Source organism: Notothenia rossii (genome assembly GCF_949606895.1).
Source record: "Notothenia rossii genome assembly, contig: SUPER_1_unloc_1, whole genome shotgun sequence".
NCBI classification, from domain to species: domain Eukaryota; kingdom Metazoa; phylum Chordata; class Actinopteri; order Perciformes; family Nototheniidae; genus Notothenia; species Notothenia rossii.
In genome coordinates, this window is record NW_027640362.1 from 279,097 (window position 1) to 296,968 (window position 17,872).

At 44.3% G+C, this 17,872-nt stretch overlaps 1 protein-coding gene across 1 annotated transcript; it reads right to left on the bottom strand.

Moving 5' to 3' along the window:
• Positions 1-1,404: 1,404 nt before the first annotated feature.
• Positions 1,405-16,206, bottom strand: LOC307025480 (3-oxo-5-alpha-steroid 4-dehydrogenase 2-like). Its single transcript, XM_079694872.1, has 5 exons — positions 15,809-16,206; positions 6,080-6,243; positions 5,071-5,172; positions 2,227-2,377; positions 1,405-1,517 (listed from the first exon to the last, which is right to left on the bottom strand). Exons 1-5 carry the CDS (start codon positions 16,132-16,134, stop codon positions 1,451-1,453), a joined length of 810 nt encoding a protein of 269 aa, XP_079550998.1. The 5' UTR covers positions 16,135-16,206; the 3' UTR covers positions 1,405-1,450.
• Between the last annotated feature and the right edge of the window lie 1,666 nt (positions 16,207-17,872).

Below are 17,872 nucleotides of genomic sequence, written 5' to 3' on the forward strand. Positions count from 1 at the left end.
CTCTGAAGTACTCTCGAAGACCAACTGCAGGAGTATTGAGGGAACAATTACTCAGCACCAGCTACGATGGCTGGGCCATGTAGTAAGGATGCCCTCAAACCGCCTGCCTCGCAGAGTGCTATATGGCCAGCTACACCATGGTCGACGCTCTGCTGGAGGGCAGAAGAAGCGCTATAAAGACCAGCTGAAGACTGCGTTAAAGAAATGTAAAATCAGACCTGAGGCCCTGGAGGACGCTGCTGCTGACCGTAACACCTGGCGCCAGCTGTGCCGGGATGGGACCCAAATGCTGGAGGAGGAAAGGACAGCAAGGAGACAGGAGAGGAGACTCAGGAGGAACACGCCTACAGTTGCCGTTGCTACTACCACCACATACACTTGTCCTACCTGCAATAGGACTTGTGGGTCCAGGATAGGGCTATTCAGCCACCAAAGAACTCACCGATAGAAGTGGACGTCATCATCGGATTCGATGGACAACCATAGGCAAGCAAGCAAGTGTGTGTTGGTGCATCTGTCTGTTTGCGGTGTGGTGATGAGGTTAATGCCACAGCATGCCAGTTGAAACAGTGAACGATCGCTATTGTGTACTTGCACGCTCAGGGTGTAATGGTATTATACAAAAATATTGTAGTAGCACAGAAACAGTGTTCAAATTCTGCTTTTACAAACTTATTTTCGTTGTGCTTACCATGCAAAGTAATGTTCTAAGTGTCAAAGTAATGATTAAATATTAATGATAATATTGTAGCGTGTCCAAGTTAATAGTTAGGCTATGTCAGTTATCAGATGTGCACAGTTTAGTACATTTGTAAAGTTATTTAGGCAATGTTGTTGGTGGCAGTTAGGGAGAGACTGCCCCTTCCAGGTGTGTGTGTGTGTGTGTGTGTGTGTGTGTGTGTGTGTGTGTGTGTGTGTGTGTGTGTGTGTGTGTGTGTGTGTGTGTGTGTGTGTGTGTGTGTGTGTGTGTGTGTGTGTGTGTGTGTGTGTGTGTGTGTTTCCGGTGTGTGTGGAGGGAGTAGGAGACGGTAGGAGTTGCCTTCGAGTGTGGGGAAAAGTCATAATGAGTGTTATTGATTGGTTCTGTAAGGCGTGGCTGTGGCCGTCAATACCAGAAAATAAAGAGAACGTTTTCGACATTGAAGGCTCGTGATCTGTGGTTTTGAATAGCGGTGAACGCTACAATATGAACAGGCTCGTGCTTGGCCCACTGGTATTGTTTGTTTATTTATTTATAAAATTAACTAGCAACGCCGTGCTGTCATATAGCAACTGCTAATACTGCAGCAAAAACATCCTGGCACCGCCCATGAATATCATGTAAAATATCAATAACAAACGTCACAGGTTAAGAGACAGAAATAGATGATTCAGTCTGAAGGAATAAGAGATGTGGAGACGACACAATGCAGTAGATTTAATAAGGACTAACATTAAGGTAACGAGCTGCTCAGAGGAGGAAGGGGATGATCGCTCTCCTGCCGCGAGGGTAGTCCTCAAACCTCTTCAGGTAGTCTCTGCAAACACAGACACATTCATATAAGTCCAAAGACACAAGTCAACAAATAAAATCAACAATAAGTCATCAGTTATATCACCAGTAAGTGTACCTGTGTTACTGGTATCAAACCAGTACCTGGTATTGAAGCAGTACCTGGTATTGAACCAGTACCTGGAGCAGTACTTGGTATTAAACCAGTACCTGGCATTGAAGCAGTACCTGGTATTGAACCAGTACCTGGTATTAAACGAGTACTTGGTATTGAACCAGTACTTGGTATTGAACCAGTACTTGGTATTGAACCAGTACTTGGTATTAAACCAGTACCTGGCATTAAACCAGTACTTGGTATTGAACCAGTACCTGGTATTGAAGCAGTACCTGGTATTGAACCAGTACCTGGTATTGAACCAGTACCTGGTATTAAACGAGTACTTGGTATTGAACCAGTACTTGGTATTGAACCAGTACTTGGTATTGAACCAGTACTTGGTATTAAACCAGTACCTGGCATTAAACCAGTACTTGGTATTGAACCAGTACCTGGTATTGAAGCAGTACCTGGAGCAGTACTTGGTATGAAACCAGTACCTGTGGTGCTGGTATTGAAGCAGTACCTGTGGTGCTGGTATATTGAACCAGTACCTGTGGTGATGGTATTGAAGCAGTACCTGTGGTGCTGGTATATTGAACCAGTACCTGTGGTGGTGGTATTGAAGCAGTACCTGTGGTGCTGGCAGGCCCGGGGCCCGATGGAGCAGACGGTGAAGAAGGCGAAGGCGTAGGCGGGGAAGGACCCGGCGGCGACGGCGAACCCGATCCATTCCAGGATCTCCCCGAGGAAGTTAGCGCCAGAGACGAACTCAAACAGACCACCTGACAGGAAACAGAGTTAGAGACGCACCTGAACCATCAGAGTTAGAGACACACCTGAACCATCAGAGTCAGAGACACACCTGAACCATCAGAGTCAGAGACACACCTGAACCATCAGAGTTAGAGACACACCTGAACCATCAGAGTTAGAGACACACCTGAACCATCAGAGTTAGAGACACACCTGAACCATCAGAGTTAGAGACACACCTGAACCATCAGAGTTAGAGACGCACCTGAACCATCAGAGTTAGAGACACACCTGAACCATCAGAGTTAGAGACACACCTGAACCATCAGAGTTAGAGACACACCTGAACCATCAGAGTTAGAGACACACCTGAACCATCAGAGTTAGAGACACACGTGAACCATCAGAGTTAGAGACACACCTGAACCATCAGAGTTAGAGACACACCTGAACCATCAGAGTTAGAGACACACCTGAACCATCAGAGTTAGAGACACACCTGAACCATCAGTTAGAGACACACCTGAACCATCAGAGTTAGAGACACACCTGAACCATCAGAGTTAGAGACACACCTGAACCATCAGAGTTAGAGACACACCTGAACCATCAGAGTTAGAGACACACCTGAACCATCAGAGTTAGAGACACACCTGAACCATCAGAGTTAGAGACACACCTGAACCATCAGAGTTAGAGACACACCTGAACCATCAGAGTTAGAGACACACCTGAACCATCAGAGTCAGAGACACACCTGAACCATCAGAGTTAGAGACACACCTGAACCATCAGAGTTAGAGACACACCTGAACCATCAGAGTTAGAGACACACCTGAACCATCAGTTAGACACACACCTGAACCATCAGAGTTAGAGACACACCTGAACCATCAGAGTTAGAGACACACCTGAACCATCAGAGTTAGAGACACACCTGAACCATCATAGTTAGAGACACACCTGAACCATCAGAGTTAGAGACACACCTGAACCATCAGAGTTAGAGACACACCTGAACCATCAGAGTTAGAGACGCACCTGAACCATCAGAGTTAGAGACACACCTGAACCATCAGAGTCAGAGACACACCTGAACCATCAGAGTTAGAGACACACCTGAACCATCAGAGTTAGAGACACACCTGAACCATCAGAGTTAGAGACGCACCTGAACCATCAGAGTTAGAGACACACATGAACCATCAGAGTTAGAGACACACCTGAACCATCAGAGTCAGAGACACACCTGAACTATCAGAGTTAGAGACACACCTGAACCATCAGAGTTAGAGACACACCTGAACCATCAGAGTTAGAGACACACCTGAACCATCAGACACACCTGAACCATCAGAGTTAGAGACACACCTGAACCATCAGAGTCAGAGACACACCTGAACCATCAGATTTAGAGACACACCTGAACCATCAGAGTTAGAGACACACCTGAACCATCAGAGTTAGAGACACACCTGAACCATCAGAGTTAGAGACACACCTGAACCATCAGAGTTAGAGACACACCTGAACCATCAGAGTTAGAGACACACCTGAACCATCAGAGACACACCTGAACCATCAGAGTTAGAGACACACCTGAACCATCAGAATTAGAGACACACCTGAACCATCAGAGACACACCTGAACCATCAGAGTTAGAGACACAACTGAACCATCAGAGTTAGAGACACACCTGAACCATCAGAGACACACCTGAACCATCAGAGTTAGAGACACACCTGAACCATCAGAGTTAGAGACACACCTGAACCATCAGAGTTAGAGACACACCTGAACCATCAGAGTTAGAGACACACCTGAACCATCAGAGTTAGAGACACACCTGAACCATCAGAGATAGAGACACACCTGAACCATCAGAGTTAGAGACACACCTGAACCATCAGAGTTAGAGACACACCTGAACCATCAGAGTTAGAGACACACCTGAACCATCAGAGTTAGAGACACACCTGAACCATCAGAGTTAGAGACACACCTGAACCATCAGAGACACACCTGAACCATCAGAGTTAGAGACACACCTGAACCATCAGAGTTAGAGACACACCTGAACCATCAGAGTTAGAGACACACCTGAACCATCAGAGTTAGAGACACACCTGAACCATCAGAGTTAGAGACACACCTGAACCATCAGAGTTAGAGACACACCTGAACCATCAGAGTTAGAGACGCACCTGAACTATCAGAGTTAGAGACACACCTGAACCATCAGAGTTAGAGACACACCTGAACCATCAGTTAGAGACACACCTGAACCATCAGAGTTAGAGACACACCTGAACCATCAGAGTTAGAGACACACCTGAACCATCAGAGTTAGAGACACACCTGAACCATCAGAGTTAGAGACACACCTGAACCATCAGAGTTAGAGACACACCTGAACCATCAGAGTTAGAGAAACACCTGAACCATCAGAGTTAGAGACACACCTGAACCATCAGAGTTAGAGACACACCTGAACCATCAGAGAGAGGAGGTTCTGAATCTGGTTCTGATTCTGGTCCTGGTTTTAGTTCTGGTTCTTATTGTGGTTCTGATCCTGGTTCTAGTACTGGTTCTGATTCTGGTTCTGGTTCTGGTACTGGTTCTGGTTCTGGTTCTAATTCAGATTCTGGTTCTGGTTCTAATTCAGATTCTGGTTCTGGTTCTTATTGTGGTTTTGGTTCTAGTTCTGGTTCTGGTTCTGACCGTGGGGGATCCGGTACACGGTCTCTCCGGGTCTCCGTAGTTTCCGCAGGATGTTGTCGCTGTGGATGTTGATGATCATCCCGAACAGGAAGAGCAGGAAACCTTCAGAATCAAAGACACAGGAGTTAAACTTCATGTAATATCCAGGAGCCACATTGAAGCTGCACGTGTTTCTATTTATGACGTGGTATTCTCTCCGTGTTATTGGTGGTGTGCTCTGGGCTTAGTGGCTGTTGAACCTGGCCTACCTGCTCACTGTGGTTCTGTATGGAAGGGGAGGAGGGGCCAAACCTCCCCCTCCCCTTCCACACAGTGGCATCGTTATCACACTGAAGGTTATCGGCACCTCGATATATTGGATTCTTTTCTTGTTTATTCTGCAATAAATGGTCAAACCTTTCCCTTTCATCACTCACCTCAGTAACGGACCTCTCTCCACTGTCCCTGTGTTCTGCCTCTGACTCACTCTCAAGCGCCTAGAGGTCAAGAGAGGTGGTGAAGTGATCACTATGTATTGAGCAGTCTACTCTTTCACATTGAATCAAGTCATACTGAATGTAAATACAACTGACTCTAAAGTAAGTCCCAGTCTGTGACATTGGACATTTTGAAGACTCAAAGTCCCAAGCAGTAGAATATTAGCTAGTCTCTGTGATGTGCGCAGAAAATAAATAGTTAACTGAATACAGGCATAACAGGTCCGAGCGTGCTCTTCCGCCCCGCCCCACAACAACACAAATACCTGTACTTTCTTCTTCTACTTCTATACTTGCCAACCTTGAGAAAACCACCGCGGGTGGGTGCTAGAGGAAACCGGGAGAGGGCAATGAAATCGGGAGTCTACCGCGAAAATGGGGAGGGTTGGCAAGTATGCATACTTCTTTACTTTTACTTGAGTAAAGAAGTTTAGTGACTACTTCTACTTTTACTAGAGTACTTTTAAACACGAGTATCTGTACTTCTACTTGAGTAAAGGATGTGTGTACTGTTTCTCTGGTGTGTGTCCCACCTGCAGCCATGCGGGCCTGCGTCAGCGCGTCCTGCGGGTAGACGGTGCAGTGCAGCAGGCTGTGGGCCTGCAGGAAGCCGTTCAGAGCGCAGAACACCGCTGCGTAGAGGACGATGTCCAGAGGGACCGGCTGACCTCGAGTCCGGAGGGCGTAGATACAACTCCTGCAGAGAAACACATGGTCAGAATAAGAATACAGCACGCTCACATGAATTCACGTCACCACCGCTAAGCTAAAGGAGGCTAATGATGGGCTATAAAGGAACTACAGCACGGTCACATGACTTCACGTCACCACCGCTAAGCTAAAGGAGGCTAATGTTGGGCTATAAAGGAACTACAGCACGGTCACATGACTTCACGTCACCACCACTAAGCTAAAGGAGGCTAATGTTGGGCTATAAAGGAACTACAGTACGGTCACATGACTTCACGTCACCACCGCTAAGCTAAAGGTGGCTAATGTTGGGCTATAAAGGAACTACAGCACGGTCACATGACTTCACGTCCCCACCGCTAAGCTAAAGGTGGCTAATGTTGGGCTATAAAGGAACTACAGCACGGTCACATGACTTCACGTCACCACCGCTAAGCTAAAGGAGGCTAATGTTGGGCTATAAAGGAACTACAGCACGGTCACATGACTTCACGTCACCACCGCTAAGCTAAAGGAGGCTAATGTTGGGCTATAAAGGAACTACAGCACGGTCACATGACTTCACGTCACCACCGCTAAGCTAAAGGTGGCTAATGTTGGGCTATAAAGGAACTACAGCACGGTCACATGACTTCACGTCACCACCTCTAAGCTAAAGGTGGCTAATGTTGGGCGTGATGGCGTTTAGTCCTCTCATTTAGACACTTGTTAGCAATGTTTTTTAAATTCACCAGTGGAGTATTTACTGACGTATTTTAAGTCATAGAACAAACCGTTAAAATCTCTTCAGCTTGTGTTAACCACAGATCTCATTCCATGGGTGTAGGAAGCATCCTCAATGTGGGCGGGACAATTTGACAGGGGGTGTGGGCAGGTGGTGGGCCTCACCTCCTCTAGGGGGGTCCGGGGGCAGGCTCCCCCGTGAAGATTTGTTTTTAAATGTTGAAGTTAAAAGCATAAATCTGCTGCACTTTGAGAGCAACATGAGGGACTAAATCTATGGATACTAGGGATGTAAAAATATACCGAATATCGCGGTATCGCGGTAAATAAACGTAAATCTATGGATACATCTCAACATCCACGTGAAACAGAACTGTAAATCCACTTCAAGACTCTGGTACTTGCGTACCATGCTGTGAATGGATCTGGCCCTTCCTACATCCAGGACGTGGTTAAACCGTACACCCCAGCACGTGCACTCCGCTCTGCATCAGCCAAACAGCTCGCTGCACCCGCACTGCGAGGGGGACCCAAGTTCCCATCAGCAGAAACACGTGGGTTTGCTATCCTGGCTCCAAAATGGTGGAATGAGCTCCCCATTGAAATCAGGACAGCAGAAAGCTTACACATCTTCTTCAGACTGAAAACTCATCTCTTTGGACTCCACTTCCAGAGATAGAATTACTAACAAAGCACTTATATACTAATAAAGGGCTGGCTGATCTAGAGCCAGTTGAGCAGCACTTGAAATGTTTGGCTCTATGAAACCTGATGAACTTATATGATTCTGTTTTCTTCAAGTTTGTATCTTCTTGGTCGAACGCACTTATTGTCTCTCTGGATAAAAGCCTCAGCTAAATGTAATGTAAACAGATTTAATTTTTGTTTATGCATATTTTACAAATCACTCCCCTTTTAAACTGTATTTCTGTGTTACTGTCCTATAGTATGAGTTGGAATTATTTCATACCTGATACTCTTGTTTTTTATAACTATAATGATCATAAAGGTGTGCCTTGGAAATACGTATTTACATACATGATTAACACACCGTTTGAGAGCCACTAGTTAGACTAAAGTGAACTATCTAAACCCTCAGAGTCCTTCACCTCACTGAGCTGTAGCTATCAGCCTCTCAGTCTGACAGGAGAGGACTCTCCTCCACCTCTCAGAGAGTCCTTCACCTCACTGAGCTGTAGCTATCAGCCTCTCAGTCTGACAGGAGAGGACTCTCCTCCACCTCTCAGAGAGTCCTTCACCTCACTGAGCTGTAGTTATCAGCCTCTCAGTCTGACTGGAGAGGACTCTCCTCCACCTCTCAGAGAGTCCTTCACCTCACTGAGCTGTAGCTATCAGCCTCTCAGTCTGACAGGAGAGGACTCTCCTCCACCTCTCAGAGAGTCCTTCACCTCACTGAGCTGTAGCTATCAGCCTCCCAGTCTGACTGGAGAGGACTCTCTTCCACCTCTCAGAGAGTCCTTCACCTCACTGAGCTGTAGCTATCAGCCTCTCAGTCTGACAGGAGAGGACTCTCCTCCACCTTTCAGAGAGTCCTTCACCTCACTGAGCTGTAGCTATCAGCCTCTCAGTCTGACAGGAGAGGACTCTCCTCCACCTCTCAGAGTCCTTCACCTCACTGAGCTGTAGCTATCAGCCTCTCAGTCTGACAGGAGAGGACTCTCCTCCACCTCTCAGAGAGTCCTTCACCTCACTGAGCTGTAGCTATCAGCCTCTCAGTCTGACAGGAGAGGACTCTCCTCCACCTCTCAGAGAGTCCTTCACCTCACTGAGCTGTAGTTATCAGCCTCTCAGTCTGACAGGAGAGGACTCTCCTCCACCTCTCAGACAGTCCTTCACCTCACTGAGCTGTAGTTATCCACCTCTCAGTCTGACAGGAGAGGACTCTCCTCCACCTCTCAGAGAGTCCTTCACCTCACTGAGCTGTAGCTATCAGCCTCTCAGTCTGACAGAGAGACAGTTACTCAGATTATAGACAGTCCTACTCGCCCTAACACGAATTTCCCTAATAAATCCTCCCTAATTGATCTCATTCTAACTAATGTTCCCCATAAATACTGATCTGTGGGAGTATTAGTGAATGATCTGAGTGATCACTGTGTTGTAGACACAATTAGGGACACTAAGGTCCAAAAGGTTAAACCTCACATTATTATTAAGAGAGACATTAAACACTATGTGGAGCAGGTTTTGTTCATGATCTGTTTGGGTTTGATTGGGGAAAAATCGATCTGTGTGCTGATGTAGAGACTGCATGTTCTTATTGTTTTATGGAGATCATTGATAGACATGCACCCCTGCGTACATTTAGAGTAAAGGGACGAGACAATCCTTGTTTTTCTGCTGAGCTGTCCAGTCTCCTGCATGAGAGAAACAAGGCCTGGGCAAAGGCTAGGAAATCCGGCTCAGAGGTAGAATGGCTTTGTTTTAGGCAGCTAAGGAATAGCTTCACTTCAAATCAAAAGTGCTAAATCTAAGTACTATCTGTCAGTAACCACAAAGAATCTGAATAATCCTGGAACATTTTGGAAAGCCATTAAATCGATATCCACCGGTGAGATCCGTAATGAGCTACCTCCGTGCCTCACCACAGCATCTGGCTCTAACGGACAGGGCCACCATGTTACATTGCTTTAAAGAGCATTTTGTGTCCTGTGGCTCTCTGTTTGATTCTGTCACTAACTCTGCTTCTGTGAACACCACAGTCTGTGACTCTGAAAAACGTGTTTTGGAAAACCCTTTCAGTTTTACTCCTTTTACTGTTGTTGTTGTTGTTCATGAAGCTTTAACCAAGTTAGATCCTAAGAAACCGGCTGGCCCGGACAACGTAGAACCTTTCTTTTTAAAGATAGCTGCAGATTTTATTGCTCCACCTCTTACTACTCTTTTTAACCTCTCCCTCAGCACAAATACAATTCCAAAATTGTGGAAGTCAGCGTATGTCTTGCGTTTGCTAAAAGGAGGGGAAGCCACTTTATTAAATAACTATAGGCCAATCTCTAAGTTGTCAGTTCTGGCGAAGGTTCTTGAACGCCTAGTGAGTGAACAGGTGAAGGAGTTTTTATGTAAACATGACACCCTGTCTAAACATCAGTCAGGCTTCAGAAAGCAACACAGCACCATCACTGCCACAATGAAAGAGGTGAATGACATTAGGAGTATCTTAGATAATAAACAGAGTTGTGCAGCTCTATTTATTGACCTGTCCAAAGCGTTTGATACCGTAGATCATCACATTTTAAAACTGAGGCTACTCAGTATTGGCATATCCAGCCATGCAGTGGGTGGTTTGTGAACTACCTCTCTGAAAGGTCCCAATGTGTTCACTTTGATGGGCTGTCTTCTGAGTGGTTGAACATTACTAATGGTGTTCCTCAAGGTTCTGTTTTAGGTCCACTTTTATTCTCCATATATATCAACAGTTTAGGTGAAAATGTGGATGAAGCTACTTTACATTTGTATGCGGATGATCCCGTGATGTACTGAGCAGGTCCCTCCATTCAGGAGGCTGGTGTTAAATTACAGGCTGTTTTTAACATTATTCAGACTCAGCTCTCTGAACTCAAGCTTCTTTTAAATGTTGATCAAACCAAGGTAATGCTCTTTTCTAAAGCTAAAAAGACACCAGAGCCTGTTTTAGATATTGTATCAACGCAAGGAATAAAACTTGAAGTGGTTACCTGTTACAAATACCTTGGTATCTGGCTTGATGATTGTCTCACTTTTAAACTTCAGGTCAATAACCTGCTTAGAAAGCTGAGGGTTAGGCTAGGTTTCTTTTTCAGGAACAAGTCCTGTTTCTCGCTTGAGGCCAGGAAAAGGCTCTGTGACCTTTTGACCTGTGCTGGACTATGGTGATCTGATCTATATGAACGCACCTGCCCATTGCCTGGTCAAGTTAGTTGCTGCGTATCACAGTGCTCTGAGATGTGTGACAAACTGTAAAGCATGAACCCATCACTGTACCCTGTATGCAAGGGCTGGTCTGCCTTCACTAACTGTAAAGAGGCTCAGTCACTGGTACATTTTTATATACAAAGCCATGTTAGGGAAACTTCCATCTTATATCTGCTCCCTGATCTCACGGTGAATTGAAAGTGGCTACTGCCTGTGATCTCATGCTGTGGTTTTATTAAATGTGCCAGCTGCTAGGACTGTCTTAGGGAAGACAGCTTTTAGATGAGCAGCTCCTCTGTCTTGGAACAGTCTGCAAATTAAATGGAAACTGAGCAATCTGGTGCCACTACATGTCTTTAAAGCTCGGTTGGATGCTACTCAATCGGAAGCTATTGGTACCTGTTTATGTGGATAATTATGTAAATGATGCTGTATGATGTCCTTTTGTTGTTCTGTCTATGTTTTTATGTTTCATGTGGAACTACTTGAGCAGGTCTCCCTTGAAAAAGAGATCAATGATCTCAATGGGATTCATCTGTATAAATAAAGGTATGAAATGAAATGAAATGAGGAGAGGACTCTCCTCCACCTCTCAGAGAGTCCTTCACCTCACTGAGCTGTAGTTATCAGCCTCTCAGTCTGACAGGAGAGGACTCTCCTCCACCTCTCAGAGAGTCCTTCACCTCACTGAGCTGTAGCTATCAGCCTGTCAGTCTGACAGGAGAGGACTCTCCTCCACCTCTCAGAGAGTCCTTCACCTCACTGAGCTGTAGTTATCAGCCTCTCAGTCTGACAGGAGAGGACTCTCCTCCACCTCTCAGAGAGTCCTTCACCTCACTGAGCTGTAGCTATCAGCCTCTCAGTCTGACTGGAGAGGACTCTCCTCCACCTCTCAGAGAGTCCTTCACCTCACTGAGCTGTAGTTATCAGCCTCTCAGTCTGACAGGAGAGGACTCTCCTCCACCTCTCAGAGAGTCCTTCACCTCACTGAGCTGTAGCTATCAGCCTCTCAGTCTGACAGGAGAGGACTCTCCTCCACCTCTCAGAGTCCTTCACCTCACTGAGCTGTAGTTATCAGCCTCTCAGTCTGACTGGAGAGGACTCTCCTCCACCTCTCAGAGAGTCCTTCACCTCACTGAGCTGTAGCTATCAGCCTCTCAGTCTGACAGGAGAGGACTCTCCCTCCACCTCTCAGAGAGTCCTTCACCTCACTGAGCTGTAGCTATCAGCCTCTCAGTCTGACAGGAGAGGACTCTCCTCCACCTCTCAGAGAGTCCTTCACCTCACTGAGCTGTAGTTATCAGCCTCTCAGTCTGACAGGAGAGGACTCTCCCTCCACCTCTCAGAGAGTCCTCCACCTCACTGAGCTGTAGTTATCAGCCTCTCTGTCTGACTGGAGAGGACTCTCCTCCACCTCTCAGAGAGTCCTTCACCTCACTGAGCTGTAGCTATCAGCCTCTCAGTCTGACAGGAGAGGACTCTCCTCCACCTCTTTAATAACAGCTCCTTATATCCGGGTGCTAGTGGAAATGATTTTACAACTAAAGAAACAGCTACCCAAAAAACGCAGCATGTGCACGCTCATGTGCACGCTCATGTGCACGCTCATGTGCACGGCTCTGAGAATCTGCCTTGGTGCAAAGCAGCAGTGAAAACATGGCACGGAGTTTCATTGATTTGGGCATTCTCTCAATAAGCAAGTGGAATGGATTTGATAATGACGCACTGACACAGCGCTCTACAAAGAGCGGCGAGTGGATAGACCGATGCACGGACTTTCCGCATCGTAAAAGTGGGGGGGGCTAAACTAATCATTTTAAAAGGTGGGAGGGACTTGTCCTTATATAATGGCAGCGACGCCCATGCCTCATTCAGGATAAAAACCCAAAACACTTTCAGAGAACCATTGAGCTCCAGTCTCTCTGATCCTCTTGCAGTATTGAATGCGAGTCATCAACCAATAATTGGGCCCCGTCCACACGGAGACGATATCAGTTGAATCCGGTAACGTTTTCTATCGTATAGACCAGGGATGGTTAAATTGCGGTCCGGGGGCCGAACGCGGCCCCCAACTCCTTTTTTTGCGGCCCTCAGATTAATATTTTTTTTTATATTTTTTCGATACCATTGGCTCTGACGGTTAGAAAGAGATGTCAATCATCCAAATCGACCAAGCTTTCACTATACGAAATGTTTTTTTTTGGACGGACACTATAATTTACAGTTTTTTTTACCATGTTCAATCTGAATTTACTTTTTTTTTTTAAAACATCTATATTGAATCATCCAAATCGACCAAGGAGGGCCAGAGGTATGCCAAATCCACCCAAATCCCCCCAGAAGTGTTTTTTTTCTTTCTAAATCTCTCTAAAAAGGTCAAATGTCACTTGTTTTGCATCAATCTTGATTCAGGGTACTTATTATATGTTGTACTTTGGATTTCTAAAGCTTTTAGTCTACTAACCCATCATCCAAGGGTAGCTTTCACTATACGTAATGTTTTTTTTTGGACGGACACTATAATTTACAGTTTTTTTTACCATGTTCAATCTGAATTTACTTTAAAATAAAAAACATCTATATTGATTCTGACTTTTCTACATCCAACTCACAGGTTTGTCATTGCTTTGAGAAAAAAGATGATTAATTTACCCCTTTTAGAAGGGAAGTTATAGTCATTTGTTCTGGGAATGTCATTTTCGAGCCTGAGGCCTGAAAAACAGGCTCAGGTCTAAACAGGTTAAAGAGCCTGCTCGATACAAACATGTCGCTCCGTGTGGACGGGCCTTAGGGTTAGGGAGGGTCTCATCTGTCTTTCTGGAGGACAGGAGGAGGGTCTGCACCATAGCCGTGGGAACACGTTTCAAATGGGGGGTGCTGTGGGGATGACACCAGGGCCGGTTTTCACCAATTTGCTGCCCTAGGCAAGATTTTAGCTGGCAATGAAAAACCTCAACAAAAGACCAATACACGACAAACAGAGAAACGTATTGATATGGTGGACAGCTTATATAAAAAGGCTTCAAATGTTTTTAGTATTGCCTGAACATGTTTTAATTTGGGGGTGGAGTTCACATCCTCAAGGGGGGTCCGGGGGTAAAATGCTTCAATCTGGTGCACTTTGAGCGCCCAAACTAGAGACTGATCTAGGGAATACAACTCTAAAACACCCATATGAAAAAGATCGGTTTGCATTTTAATAATCAAATAAGTATGTGAACATATCCAATAACCCATAGCCAATAACAAATACATGTAGGCTAACTTGTTTTATTTTTGTGGTTCATTTATATCTTATTTTATCAGCTAACATTAATTTATTTATGCATATTGTTAAATATCTCCAGTTTTAAACAGTATTTTTGGTTTACTGTCCTATAGTACATTGGAATGATTTCAAACCTGTTTTTATTTATCCTAATAATTATAAAGGAGTGCCTTGGAAATATTTGTTTACATAAATTGTGATCAAAACGTTTGAGACCCACTGAGATAACTTAGACTAAAGTGAACTATCTAAACCCTCAGAGTCCTTTACCTCACTGAGCCTCTCAGTCTGACAGGAGAGGACTCTCCCTCCATATTATTGTAGAAACAGCTTCTTATATCTGTTAGCGCAGCAGAAGCTAACAACATTCCCCGCCGGTACCGGTGCACCCCCTCTCTCTATCTCTCTCTCTCTCAAGCTGGCTGTGAGCTGCGGGCGCCTGATAAGCCAACATCCCCCACTTTCATTACTTACAGCGGCCATCGTACAGAGCAAATGGAAAATGTAACCGGGGTGAAAACGGTGTTATCTTTACTTAATTATGAATGTTGTTACATCAAGGCTGAACTTTTTTTTAATTTTTATTATATTTGTATTTAATCTTGTGGAAGTGCAGATCCCCTGTACTCCACCAGGGGGTGCTGCAGCACCCTCAGCACCCCTACTTCCCACGGCCCTGGTCTGCACAATCACTACTTATACTCTGAGTACTTTGACTACATGTTACTGTATATAAATACCTATACTCTGAGTACTTTGACTACATGTTACTGCATATAAATAACTTTACTTTGAGTACTTTGACTACATGTTACTGTATATAAATACCTATACTCTGAGTACTTTGACTACATGTTACTGTATATAAATACATATACTCTGAGTACTTTGACTACATGTTACTGTACAATCAATACTCTGAGTACTTTGACTACATGTTACTGTATATAAATACCTATACTCTGAGTACTTTGACTACATGTTACTGTATATAAATACCTATACTCTGAGTACTTTGACTACATGTTACTGTACAATCAATACTCTGAGTACTTTGACTACATGTTACTGTATATAAATACCTATACTCTGAGTACTTTGACTACATGTTACTGTATATAAATACCTATACTCTGAGTACTTTAACTACATGTTACTGCATATAAATACCTATACTCTGAGTACTTTGACTACATGTTACTGCATATAAATACCTTTACTTTGAGTACTTTGACTACATGTTACTGTATATAAATACCTATACTCTGAGTACTTTGACTACATGTTACTGTATATAAATACCTATACTCTGAGTACTTTGACTATATGTTACTGCATATAAATACCTATACTCTGAGTACTTTAACTACATGTTACTGCATATAAATACTTTTACTTTGAGTACTTTAACTACATGTTACTGCATATAAATACCTTTACTTTGAGTACTTTAACTACGACGGAAGAGGATTAGGGCCACATGGAAAAAAAAGTCTGAATTTCCTTTCCATGTGGCGCTAATCCTCTTCAGTAAACTACATTTTACAGCATACAATAATACTAGATATAAATACTTTAAATACTTTGACACCATTGTATTGCACAATAAGAACTTTTACTAAACATACTTTATCCACATTTTACTGTGAATGAATGAACCCTGTACCTGTGGAAGTAGTGCAGCATGAAGGTACAGATCAGCAGGGTGCCTCCGGTTCTCCCCCCAGCTCTCCCCCCCTGCTCCCCGGCTCTCCACCCCTGCTCCCCGGGCAGCAGCAGCATCATCAGCGGCAGCAGCAGAGCCGGAGCCTCCTGCAGGAACCAGGCCAGTCTGGCGGGGCAGCAGCGGCTCCGCGGGGCTCGGTACCGGCCGTAGGGTGTGTGGGTACGGGTCTGACGGAGCAGGTAGACCGGGCCTCCGAGGACCAGAGCCCAGCTGAGAGAGGACACGGCCGACTCACAGCACTCCATCTCAGGCTGCAGGAACTCCATCTACCGCCGAGGGACTGGGGAGGAGGGAATACATTAGCCTATGAGAGGGCGGAGCTAAATCTGTTAGACTCTCCCGTAGGCTAGTTCAAGTATTCAATGAACTAGGATAATTAATTATATCTAATTGACTGGAGCCTCAGTTCCATAAGAGATTATTCTTCTTTAAATACTCTCTCTCAAAATGGTAATGTGCATTATGTTTTAATTATACTTCTTATCATTCAGAAGCTTTTTGTGTGTGTTTATGTTTTACTGAGTGCTTATAGGCCATTTCCATCCCAGCATTCAGTTAACTATTATTAGGACGTTAAGGAAATCAGTGGGGGTATTGAACAGGAAACATTTCAGTCAAGGGGCATAATGTGACCGATACAGACAGAAGAGCAACATGTATTTGAACACTCGGTGAACTGAACATCAGTATGGAGTCAGATCAGTCTCAATATTAATAAATGCTCACAGAAGGATTCACAAATGTATTTTGCGATTTATATATAAATGACTCTCCACAACAATATCTCTCAATGCACTTACAAATATGTATTGTTGTATATAAATGTACAAAAAATGGGCATTTAAACTGCTTTTGATTAATTCAAAGACGGCTCTGAATTAATAATCAAATATGTTTCCTTTCTTTACGACTGGATGAAATTACACAATGTACCCATCATGTTCCTCATGCTAGTATAGCCACGTACAAGTATCAAACCACCTGTTAATACAGGAAATCTATTTTTTTTTCGTGGTGGGGACCCCCACACCCACCGTTAAAAATGTCCCCCCCACATTCAGGATGCTTCCTACGCCCATGGTCCAATTAAATTAAGTAAATGAGTAGGAGAGGAGATTAGAATGCACTAAGTGTAATTGTTGCAACTAAACGTAGCCCTACTTGTAGTTTGGAGTGTAGGTTGGTTTGCGTATTTATGTAGAGAACAGCCTTTTTCAGTTGTGTGTGAAGATTTTTGTTGATTTTGAAGTTTTATTTATTTTAATACCACAAAAATAATTCAAAGGACTTAATGTTGTGCTAAAATAAACTAATTATTATAGCAATTAACTGGTAGCATAGAAAACATGCACATTGTGGCAGTTTCCTTTGTTGGTGTCTGCTCTTGTGCGTAGTGAATACTAAAGAAGACCATCGTCTCTGTTAACTGATTATTTTGTAGAATTATGTTGAGTATTAAACAAGTGCGTGAGTGTGAGGGTATTACAATTAATTGGTCGGTAAGCCAGAGATGTGCAACTTAACTTTTAGTTTTACATTTTTTTTAATAAATGATTATGGGATCTCCCCTGAGCCCCAAAATGTCTGTGCACGTCCCTGCCAGAGAGGCTCAACATTCTTTATAACACAGTGTGAGATTTGTGAAACCTTTATTCTATTTGTGAAAATGCAACTGAGGGAAATTAGATTTTTGAACATTTCTGAAGTCCACGTCTCTCCGTTTCATTTCTCATCTGCATTATCATGTGCTGTGTACCGGAGGGGAGAGAGAGATACGGCTGATACTTGACGATCTGGCGGAGAAAGGTTGTGGAGCCTCCGTTGATATGCCGTTGTAAATGGCTTGATGAAAAGCAGGTGGATAGTCGGGGAGGGTGCACAGCTGATTGCAGCAGGTGAGTGGAGGTTGAGCCGGGAGCCAGGAGTGACAGCCACCACGCACACACAAACAACACAGACAGGGGGAAACAAACAAACACAAAGGAGACGGCTGGAGCAGGACAG